The sequence below is a fragment of the Xyrauchen texanus genome, chromosome 22 (assembly GCF_025860055.1).
Source record: "Xyrauchen texanus isolate HMW12.3.18 chromosome 22, RBS_HiC_50CHRs, whole genome shotgun sequence".
NCBI lineage: Eukaryota > Metazoa > Chordata > Actinopteri > Cypriniformes > Catostomidae > Xyrauchen > Xyrauchen texanus.
Window position 1 is genome coordinate 17,607,094 of NC_068297.1, and position 12,606 is coordinate 17,619,699.

At 37.7% G+C, this 12,606-nt stretch overlaps 1 protein-coding gene across 1 annotated transcript in view; it reads right to left on the reverse strand.

Annotated features, from left to right (window-relative positions):
• The window catches only part of LOC127662099 (serine-rich coiled-coil domain-containing protein 2-like), a 63,251-nt gene that overhangs the window by 39,162 nt on the left and 11,483 nt on the right, over nucleotides 1–12,606 (reverse strand). Inside the window, exons 2-4 of the mRNA XM_052153074.1 lie at nucleotides 5,806–6,885; nucleotides 5,396–5,678; nucleotides 4,208–4,416 (exon numbers count right to left, since the gene is read on the reverse strand). Coding sequence (XP_052009034.1) covers nucleotides 4,208–4,416; nucleotides 5,396–5,678; nucleotides 5,806–6,843 — 1,530 coding nt within the window. The 5' untranslated portion in view covers nucleotides 6,844–6,885. The remainder of the gene's footprint in view (nucleotides 1–4,207; nucleotides 4,417–5,395; nucleotides 5,679–5,805; nucleotides 6,886–12,606) is intronic.

Sequence of the window (12,606 nt, forward strand, 5' to 3'; positions counted from 1 at the left end):
ACAATTACAATTTTGGCTGAGGGTGTCACACACCTACCGAATGTCGTGCTTGAGGTCTCGTTCTCTTTAGCCAGAGCTCGGTCACACACACACACACAGACACACACACGTGTTACATGGAGATCGGCGAAATAACAACAGGAGTACTGTGTGAACAAGCGTAACAGACTGAAGGAGGATGCATTTCATAAAGTAATTTTGCCCTGTGTATGTGTGTGATTGTGTATCTATCCCCTCTGGGCTTGCCGTAGAAAGCGTTATGGAGCATCAGTGAGAAAATGTGTTGCGTTCAATAAACACACTGTTCCATCTGTGATTGCTCTGATTTCAAAATGTTATTGTCAATAATCCTCATTTTAGTGTATGAATTTTGCGATGTCATGTCGCGTCTGGTGTGGACAGCCTGATAGCTTGTCGCTGGAATCTTATCGCGTCACGACTAGTTAGGATGAGGTGTTAGCTTCAGTGTTTTAATGACATTATACATAAAAGCAACTGCAGGTTAAGCAGGCACCACACCAGCCGATTGTTCTGTGGTTTTCCGGTGTGAGCTTAATTTACATAATCGCCAGCCAGGCGGAGGGAGACAAACCTTGCATTACAGTCTGTCAGCGGGAAATCATTAATTCATCGGTACTCCTTGCTGAATTAAAAGATAAAAGCAACAGAAAAAAGGATCCAACATGACAGAATGAAGAATTGACAAAACATCAAGCTGGTCTGAATGTTTTCATCTGCAATCACACTCAGCTGCATACCATCACAATTACCATTGTAATCCATAATAATTCTGTCATCAAGCATTTTTCTCATACACTAAATATAACGAAATTTGAAAGCGGAGACACAACTTAATTTCTTTTCCCACTAAAAGCTGCATATGGACACAATCCCACACTTTCACAAGGTAAATTTACTCTATGAATCACATCCTAAATCAATCTACTACAATTGTTTATGCTCAGGAGGTACTCCTGTTGTTATTTCAGCCAGCTCCACATTACAGGGAATCTGAGAGAATTGCATTGAGTCGGTATGTTTGTCACCCCTCCACGTTTTTGTATCAACAAGTGTGTCATATGTCCAACTGAACAGAGCGACATCTCAGCAAAACAGTCGGCAAGTGTGACACCCTCTGCCAAAATCGAGTTGTTTTAAGTCTGCTGGTGTGACGCTGGCCTTAGCTGCAGACAATATTTATGTCTCTCTTTCTTAAAATGTTTTCTGTTTCATGCTGCAGACAAAGTCTGATGTTATATCAATCACTGCGTGTAAAATCAGATCTAAATAAAGCCCAGCCTACATTTCAGTATCAGTGAGATCACAAGAGTAAAACTAAAGACAGAAACAGCTATTCTATTTTTACTTTCAGCCAAAGTTTCTTTCAAGGCAAGTCAGTCTACTCAGAGGCAATCTTTGGAACACACCCATGCAACAATTTTCTATGTAAACAAGCGGCATAAAAGTAAAGCACCTCCTTTATCAACATGAATGGAGAAAGACCGAGATCTCTGAAACAGTTGGTTAAGATTACAATCAAAGAATGTATTAAAAATCAGCAGTACAAATCAGAAAAATGTGGCATCATAATTGTACTTCGTACTTAGCAAATGTACTTAGCACAGATCACTCATAAAACGCACATGCACTTTCTCGAGTTGACTGAGGTAATTGTCTCTTTTACCTGTAAGGCAGGACTTCCTTTTCTACACCCGTTGGGCATTCCAATTTCTCCCATTCATTCTAATACCAGTGGTCCGTCTTGGGCGAAATAGTCTGACTCAGCTCACATGCTATGCTATGGCTATGGAGCTATGAGTGGTTGCTATGGCATTGCTCACCGGTCCAAGTCAAAAGAGTCCACCCCCCAAAGTCTCTATTATATTCTGGGGCTGGGTACACAATAATCTTAAGAAACAAAACAAGAAAGTTCTAAGGGTAAACAAGTTTTTAAGAAGGCATCTTGCTGTAAACATTTTAAGAAAACGATAGGAACATTCTTAGGTCTTTGGAAATACAAAATATTAACTTTTATATTAAGCTAGAAAATAGTAGTTAAGAGGAATTTTATTCTAAGAATGTTTTGTAATTCCAGTCCCTAATCATTAGAAAGGTGTCGGGTGCCTGTAATGCAAGTTTGTGGGATTTTTTTTCCCCCACCTGTTTTATTGTCAGTCAAAAATAGTAAATCTGAACAAGCCTCATGATTTGAGGCATCAGTCTTGACCACAGCATAAAGAGTGAACCCCAAGCATGAGCAGTAATAATACAGAGGCTTGCAAGAAACACATGCAGGATGTTCAATTTATTGCAGTACCTAAAGTACACCACCAGATGTCACCCCGAGCCCAACTCAACCTAAAGTGCAGCCGATTAGGTGAACTGAACTCCTCATGAGCCAAGCAACCACACAAGCAATGATATCAATTACTCAGCCACCCTCAAATTTATACAGGACCCGATTACATAATGTATTGTCAGCAGGTCTGTGTGTGGATAAATATATGTATGTATATCTGTTACAAGAGAAAACTGGTATTTCAAATCTGATTAGTTTTAAATCCTGCCTTACAATCTCTCTCTCTCTCTACATTCCACAGAACCAATCGGACAGAACAAAAGAAATTAGGAAATTGGGAACAATATCTCAGCCGGCTTCACTGGGATCAAAATGTGGAATCAAAAGCTGGAATGTTAAGTGGCACCGTTCTGCATTCCTGCCCCATCAGGTGCCTCGGAAACAGCTGAGAACAGGACATCCATTATGAAATGCAGAGACTGGATTCAGAATCCTGCAGAGTCATGAGTCAGAGCCACAGAGGCTAATCCCTAATTAACAAGAAGATAATTAGCAGGATCAGAGAAGAGAGGTCTTACATGCACAGAAACTCATATTACATGCATATACACGCACACACGGTGTGGAGGAACATCCACATATTGGGGAAGAGCACAGTATTTGGCATAGTACACAATTCTAAGGGCTTTGCAAACCCACAAGCTCAGATAAAAGTTTAATGGTTCTATACGTGATGTTAGCCATTCTAGAAATTCCACAAGACTTATCTGTTGCAATAGACACACCCTCTCTTTCCAAAGACACACACACACATCCACACAGATACGCTTGGAGACTGTTGTAATTACAGATGGAGCAGGAGAGCTCAATTTCACAAGAAAACTTAATCAGCACTTTGATGTCAGAAAACCCAAACAGTTAAACTGACCTTGTACTAGTAAGCTAGTTGTCAAAAGCAATGGTAGCAAAATAGTGTTCTCATGCGACAAAGGGACAACTCTCAAACCGAGACTCACAGCTTCCTTTTGCCCATATATTGGCTGCCCTGAGAAAATGCAGGATTGACAGGCAGAAATTGCTTCAAAGTCTTCTGATTTACAGCTGTTTACCAATCCTCACACTGTTACAGAGACAGCCGTGATATTTCATAGCAACAGATTTCAGTGATATCTGACAGGTAATTAAACTTTTTCACTGTAGCGCCATCTTTGATTTTTAAGCGGATTGAAAATGAGGCTGTGAGGGATAGACTTTCCATCTCTTAAACGTGCACCGTTTAAAGCTTTCAAAAAGCTCCTAGATCAAATCAGATATTTCACAGCTCATGTTGTCTGGAGCTTTTTTCATCTCATGAAATTTCATGAAAATATATTTTTTCAATGTTTCAACACAGGAATTATCCAAAAACACAAAACAACTGTACAACCCAATGAAGAGACAGTACATTTATCCCTTAAAGCCTTGACGAAGTTGATGCTGCTGTGAATAAGGTCTCTAGGGACGTTTTGTGCTTGTTTCATTAAAAAAAAATCCCTTATAGCACCTTTTATGTTGTCATATAGTTGCATTTTAAGTTCCATAATGTGAGAGTAGCGTAGGTGTGGTTAAAAATCTGGGCTGGCAACACTCTTTGAAGTGCCATGTATTGTGAATCCCATGGTACATTAATATGTCAATAATGACAAAGCACCATGGTATTGCCATCTGAAGCAATTACTATACCATAGTTTGCCACAGTAGTCTTAAGTGTTAAATTAGGAAGCAATCCATATATTTCTAATGCATTCTTGCTCCCCTGTCCATCAATTCATTTAGTATGCAATGTCAAGCTCAGGTCTGATAATGCCATGCTACTTTTCATGAAACATAATTGTTGGTGGGCATGTGTTTGTGTTGGTGTGTACTCACCATGCTGTTGAGGTCTGACTCATAGCTGCTGCAGCGGTGTATGTGTGTGTTATTCCCCAGTGGTTCCATGCCCTCCTCATCCCACATGTATGTTCCTCCTGAGCTATTAGAAGGTGAGAGCTCCAGAGAGGAGGCTGCATGACGATCCACATCTGGCGACATAAGTGGTGGCACACAGGGTGGTCTACAACTCAAATCTGCCTTACCACCTGAGAACAGACCAACATTAACAAATGTATGCAATTAAGTTAACAAAAGGTATGCCATTTCATTTTATCTTCTTACATGATTGACACAAACAGGGAAAAGTATCAATACAGAGTACCGTACTAACTGTCTCATAAATACAAAAATATTAGAAATAACTATACATAAGAAATTGGCAACATAGCTAAAAATGATATCTCAATGTCTTTCAGACTTTTTATGATAATCAATATCTATTTGTTTCAATGACACAAACCATCATTTCAAATCATTGTGCCCCGACTTAAAAGGTTGTATTAAACGAGTTTGCAAACAATAAAGAGGACAAAATTATCTTTTAAAAATACCTCTAAATGACATTCACTGAATTAAAGGAAAGAAAAATACTTTTTATTAAGTTTACTTCAATAAAGAAATTCAGTGCAAAAATTGTTAAAGTATTTTGTATTGTTTTCATTTAAAATAATCTAAAAATCCTTAAAACAAGATAAATTTACTTGAGAAGCAACATATAAGGTATTTAGACATGCTTTATGATAATGTAACTTTAATATAAGTGTATTTTGTATATAAGTGTATTTGTTTCTTAATTTTTTCATAATTCTGCGAGTCCAGAAAAGACAAAATATACACATATTCAAGATCTATTCTCTAAAAGCAAGTCTAAATATATTATATGCTGCTTCTCAGGTGAATGAATCTTTTTTAATTAAATACTAAATACTACAATATTTTTAGATATTTTTAAATAATTGTATTTTAAATATTATATAAAAAATTGTCAGAATTTTTTTTTTCTTCTGCAGAATAGATGCTAAAGTAAATGTACGTTGTTTTAAAGGAGTTTTAGATATATTTTTTTGCCATGTATAATGGTGAACAGAACGAAAAGTTGTAGACAATTTTTTATTGTTGACAACGTCGACTAATCTTTTCAGCCCTAGTGCCCAGTTCTAGCCTAGTCATAATATGTAGCTATACCTGCCAGACCAATCCCAGGCCAGTTCATGGTCTCACTTAAGAAGCTCTGAAGGGGTGTCTGCATGGATGTGGCCCCAGGATTTTTTTTATGTGGGATTGCGTTTTGTGATTGGTCCCCTAGGTTGTTGAAGTCATCAAGGAACTCCTCACTGGTATCATTCTTTTCCAGCGATGATGCAGAGGAGATTGACATGTCCTCCGGTCCCTCCGCAGCATAACAGAGGTTTCCATCCAGCCCCTGCTCTGTGAAAGGCCCCTCTGCGAATTCTGTAGGAGCTGATGCCTTTATTAAAAACAATAATAAGAAAAATGTCATTTTAACATGTGTAACACTTAATATTATGTATAGGAACCAAAATGGTACCAAATTGTACCAAAACAGTATTGTTTTCACAAAATCAGACACTTACGCTCTTCGTGGTAAGTTGGGGCAGCTCTGGAGTGAGAGGGGGGGTTAAAACGTCACTCTCTACAGGAGTCTTCCCAGCCACTAGAGGGCACTGTGGTTTGGCAGCAATTGGTCGATTTAGCCTATATGGCTTTGTCAACAAAGAGTTACGTAGAAGAGGCCTTTTAATGCTATTAGATGGTGTTAAGCCCTCTGAGGGAGGACGTTCAGCAGGGAGTTGATCTAATAGCCCCTTTCCAACCCCCAATCCCCCTAACCCTAGTAGAAGCCGTCCCTTGCTCTGGGGCGATTTAAGTCCAAGTGTCCGTGGTGGGCGTAGCTGTGTATTTGCTAGTGGTTTGGCAAGCTCAGCAGCCTTGTTGAAAGAGAAGGACCGTGTCATGGGTTTGTTGGTTGGCGAGGGCAGTTGTTTGAAATGGGTGAAGCTCTGAGACCGTACCATAGGGTCCAGTTCGAGGGGTTGTCTTAAGAGGCTGTCGCTGGACTGAGACAGGCTATCTTTGGAGCTGCTTCGAGTAGAGCCAGAGTTTGCTCTTGGTCGTTGGATCACTGAAGAGACTCTACGACCAGTTGATGACCCCACAGGTAGCGTACCGTTTTGAGTTGGCTTAGAGCCTGAGTTTTTTGGGGATGTGTCCTGGCTGTTGGTGGTTGTCATGATCTGAGGGTTTTTGGGCTTTGCTTTGAGACTAGAGATAGACTTTGGGGATTTGTTCATGGTTTTAGGGCTTCCAGTGGATAAAGAGGCAGCACTTTTTAACTCCCTATTCCATGGAGAATGAGGGGAGCAAACTTCCTTCTTTTCTTCAGGAGGAGTGTCCTCATCTGGGCTTAAAGGGTCCGTTGACCCACCATTCACCTTCTTCCATTTCATGGAAAAGGAGGAGGCTCTGACCATTCGCGTATTCTTGCCCTCCTGGGTGGGCACAGTCTGAGTCGTACCATTGGGAAGGGAGGAGGGGATGCCATTGGCAGGACGGGAACCAAATTTGGGCAGTCTGGACACCATGGAGGGCTTATTGAGGACCTTCTGTTCCATCAGAAAACAGTAGAGTCAAGGATGAACCCAAGAAAAAGGGATCTAGTGAGAGAGAAAGTGAGAGAGGGTGAGAGATGCAAAAGGAGAGAAGAACTGATTCTTAGTAACAATAGGTTATGAAAGAAAACTAGGAGGCATGAAATAGAACAATTGCCTTTTAATTTTAACCATCTTTTGCAGAAACAGAACAGACACTTGTTAATGCAGACACAATGCAAAAGTTACTAATAACCAATGAAAAATAATCATGACACATGCATCACTGTGATATAACTGTACTGTTTGAAACATTTTAACTGCTACTTGTATGAGCTAGACCCTGGAACAGCCTACAAACTTCAGACCAATGAGAGGTAAGTTTGCTTAAATACAACATTGTTTTGTTTTTTGATTTTACTAAATGTAGTTCCATTCAGAAATTGCGAAAGTGAACTTAACCAAGGAGAAAATGAAACAAAGTAACAATTTTAGCTCCTGTTTCGGAAAAAATCAAATGAAATACAGGTTTGAAAATGCCCTAAATCTACATGTGCCTCTGTATGAATGACAGGTAAGAAAGCAACAAGCTGAGATTTTACAAAAATCAATGTTCCAAAGTCAAATCATTTACTATTATTCTGCATTTGTATTGACTTGACAAAGTAGGGGTGGGTAAAAGTAAATATATTTCGATGAATCGCAATCTTTATTTTGAGCGATCCTGATATTGATTAATAAATCCCAAGATTGATGCGAATTAATCACTTGCACACAAATCTTCAGATTTTATTCACCAGTGATAAGAGTTGTTGTAGCAAAAAACTTCAGCACTGAGATCTTTACTTTAGCCATAGAACTGATGTGGTATCGTAAGGCGAAATATTGCTATTGCTACTTTGAAATATCTTTTTTCCCCACCACCTGTACTACCTGCTTCAGTTTGACAGATGAAGAGAATATCTTAAGACAACAAAAAACAAGGGAAGTTTGTGTGAAGGGGAGGAAGAGAGGGGGAAAGTAGGATGTATACAGAAACCTTTATTCACACACTGACCCACATTCTGTGATGAGAGATTATACCAGCACTCACACTGACGGATTGACTGACTGACTGACTTAACCCAACAACACTGCTAGTGAGCCTATTACACACATTGCTGTCAGATTTTCAATTGTGTAAAACACACACCTCTATTTTTCAACAGATGTATAGGGCCAAATACAGTGGCCCCAAAAAGTATTTGAATGCTTAAGCCACACTTAAGAATTTAGAATGTAATTTTATTCTATTAAAATGCAGTTAGACAAAATGTCAAACCAAGTGGCATTTTTAAAGAAAGACAGCAGTAGTACACTTAAAAAGCAGCACATTTCACAAAAAGAAGTCTGTTAGGTTTGATAAAACAATACATTTACAGTTTAGAATTAAGACGTATTGGTACACTTGCTGGTTCTCAAACACTAGTGGAACAAGTTCATAGTTAGTGTTGAACTGCACTGTTGTTACCCTGCTAGGACACACGTGTGAACATGAGGGTACCTTCACACATCCACTAAACATGACCTTGGGACCACTTGGTTAAAACCCATTGCTAAAATGACTAGAAAGATTAAGTTAGTTCTGAAAAAAGACCTAGCAAAATGTATTTGCAGATGCCAAAGGTTTGATATTTTGATTTCTAATGCAGAGTTTTAAACATTTAAAAGCATTTAAGTGTGTCTTATGCCTCCAAATGCTAAATGGGGCCACTTTAAATCTCTACAAGTCAAAGATATGCGTAATAAAGCATCTACATGTCTCACCTACTGTGTTGAATAAACCACAGCATACATTTGCATAAACAACCCAAACACATTTAGAGGACAGAAGAGGGTAATCACCAAAGATCAGATGATGTCATAGACAGGGTTACTATGACAACTCATCAGACCATCTGTCAGCTGGCACAAAACCTACTCACTCCAGCAAATAAGTAATTAAAACAAAAAGTGAAGATACCTGCATCTCAAGACACAGAAACCCACCCACACACACCAGCAATCCACACTCTGACTAGGTAGAACTAAGGCAATAAGTAAAGACATTGAGCAGAGTTTAGGTAGAACTAAGGCAATAATAAAAGACACTGAGCAGAGTTTTAGGTAGAAGGCAAGTCACTTCAAATCCAACAAAATAGAATTTGATGTGATGCCTAAATGTGATTTTAAATGGATCTGATTAAACATCAGGCCTGACCAGAAACGCTCCCCAAAATACTCCCCTAGTTTCTTCAAATACATATTATATATATCTCATTTGTTGTTGCTATTTGAGCAAAGCATTTCCAGCATCTGCCAATGCTGGATATCTGCCTGCAAAATCAAACACAGGCCAGAATTAGCACAACTAGGCCATTGTTTGTGTGTGAGTGTCTGTTACAGTTCAAAATCAGACAAGCCATCATTTTTAGGGCTGTCAATCAATTAACATTTCTTATCGAATTAATTACATGGTGTCCTGATTCATTAATCGCAAATGGTAAATACATACACTGCACTTATATAGTGCCTTTTTAACCTTAACGGTATTCAAAGCACTTTACACTGTGACTCATTCACCCATTCACACACATTCATACACCAATGGCGGCAGAGCTGCCATGCAAGGTGCTAGACTGCCACTGGGAGCAACTTGGGGTTCAGTGTCTTGCCCAAGGACACTTCGGCATGTGGAGTCGTGTGGGCCAGGATTCGAACCACAAACCCTGTGATTAGTGGCTGACCCGCTCTACCAACTGAGCCAAGAATCGTGATTTGTAACAGAATCTATTTTTTTCCCCAGCCCTAATGGATATCTGGTTTACTTGTTGCTATAAGTGCCTCATAATAAAATTTGAGTATCTTTCAAAGATTTGTTGCCACTAATCAGGCAAACTTTGGCAAATCCAGTATTTAGTTCTTCCTCAAAAGCACTCCTGGTATCTGCCTTGTGGACATCAAACTGAAATGTCAGTTTAGTTTTTCACAATTAGTCTCCTACCAGTAATATAGACTTTCCATAAAGTAGAATTACTGTTTAACAGCACTCAGGACTTCACATTTGCTAACAACTTTCAAACCAGAGTCTCTAATAACAATCACAGAACACAGTAATGCTAGTTAGTTAGACCTCAGCAGTAGGGCACTAACTATTATTTTGAAAAATGATTAATCAGATAAATAACAACATTTCATGTATTTTATTAAAATGTAATTGTTTTAAGAAACAGAAATTATAAAGTGCATACGGATTTGGTTTGGTTCACTTTACTGAACAATTCTATACTCACAAAATGTTGAATAAAGCCTGAATCATGAATAGTAATGTTTGATTGTTATTATTATTATTATTATTACTTTTAGGGCATATTTACTTTAAGTTACTTTACTTGTAAAATAAAAAGTACTATTTATTAAAGAGCAAAATTATTCATCAGGGATAGAGTGGGACAAAAACACAGCCCAGAACAGGGCAATGGTGACACCAGAATAGAAATATTAATAATTCTGCCCAGCTGAAAAATACATAATTATGTTAAATACACATGCTTGTACACTGTCACTGATTACATACATTTGTATTTTCAATTATTGTAAGTTTTAAAACTATATTCTAACTGACATATTAACTAAAATATTCACTTCAAAAATAAATTTTTTAGAGAAGTGCATGCATATCCATTAAAATAATATTTGCCATAGTATAAATTTACAGGTGAAATCGGACATTACAAATAGCACTATCAGGACTATAAAATATCAGGACCCTTGGCATTATTATACATTATATTCAGCATTGTATAAGGCTTATTATAGCACATTCATCTGCAAATGCAGTGCAAATTCACTCTTGCCTTGAAAAGTGTTATCGTGCTTGTATTACATGCGGTTACATGATGAGAAACGATCTAAAACACTTCAAAACCCAGCCCACATTGACCTCTGAGACATCAGTGACATCCATGAAAGCTGCACGGTTTATTACTTATTACTGAAAGCACGGTATGATGTTGCACGAGACTCTGAGATTGCCTACAGAGCAGAGTCTAGATCGAGCTATTTTCATGTTGACATGTTATTCGCTTAAACATTTATAAGCGATATTACTTATTTTGAAGATAAACAAAATTTTCAATCATATATTAATATGATTATTAAAGTGTTTTTTCCACTACACAATACACATAAATGTTTGTGTTGTACCACATGTATCAATTTAAGAGATGAAACTTGTGAAATGGCTGACAGGAGTTCAATTGAAGACACTATATTTTTATTTTCTAATCTACAGACTCAGTGGAGAATGCAAGTGTACCGTAATACTACAATAGTAGGTCTATAGTAGACAAATTCTTTGTATGTGTAAGCATACTTGGCAATAAAGCTGATTCTATGCACTGCAAACAATAACACTGTAATATAAACACGCAAAACTAGGATTTAATAATGATGAAATACTTAATTGAACATGAAAACAATTACAATAAAAAAAGAATGTAATCACTTATTTGGAAGTAAAGTTGCAACAGAGAGTTGGTTACATGCCAAACAAGTTAATACAGAGCATTTCTCTGCTATGAAATCAGTACATTATAAACAACTTGAGATGGGCATACATTCATCGGGATCAGTTTAAAGGAAAAAGAAGGGCAAGTGTCTGTTCACAGATTTCTCGCAACAAAAAATCCTTTATTTGCTTACTCTTGCATGCAACATCTTCATCTGGGAAATAAATAAATAAAAATAAATAATATATTTCAACTTGTGCATTTCTGTGACTGAGGTAAAAAAAAGAAAAGAAAACAGCGCATATGCTGAGACTTGTCTTTAGCCACCCGGATTGAAGTGAGTAACCGCACCACCACAAGGACCTACTAAGTAGTGGGAATTGGAAATTACAAATTGGGAGAAAAAGTCATGAATATTAGTAAACATGTAACAGAAACTTCACCAGGAGAAAAACGAAACTTATAAATCTGTTTAATGATAGGGATACATTAGATTCATTAAAGAATAAAAACCCTAACAGAAAACATAACCACGCATTACAGCAGGTAGGCCTGTTGCAATTTTCTAATAATTTTCTGATCCTGGTTATTTGATCTAAACGTGACTATTGACAACATAAATTTCCAATCGCATCTTAATGCCCAAATAAGGGAATTTTAAGGGAATATATAAATGCCATGAACACCGTGCCAATTGTGTCATTCTTTTGAACTCCGCGCATCACTGAGCAGTACTGCGGATGTCAACCTGATCAGCTCCTGTCTGGAAGAGCGCTTCAAACAATCAGATGGGCACGCCAAACTCCTGCGAAAACATGCACAAACTAATATAAACTTTGAGAGTGAATCCAAAGCGATCCGCCTTCACTTTAAACGATCGTGTAATGGCAAATATAACTGGTCATAGGGGTTTATACATACAGTATTAATGACACGCAGTGACACAGAGGAGATGCACTATTTCTGTGGAGTAATGAAATGATGAAACGAAATCTCAAAGGTTTTGCTTCATGAGAAATAAGGGCTCGTGGGTTTAATGAAAGAGCATGTGAAAGTGAAGAAATTAGGACAGAAATATCTTAGTATTGCATAATAAAATATAACATAACATAATATAAGACTTCTTAAGGTGTATGTAGCACACATGTATCTTCATAAATATTGCAATTTATTAGGACAATTAATTGTCAAAATGACAATTAATCGTCAGCAAAATTTCATAATCATGACAACCCTTACAGCATGTAAACAACTTCAC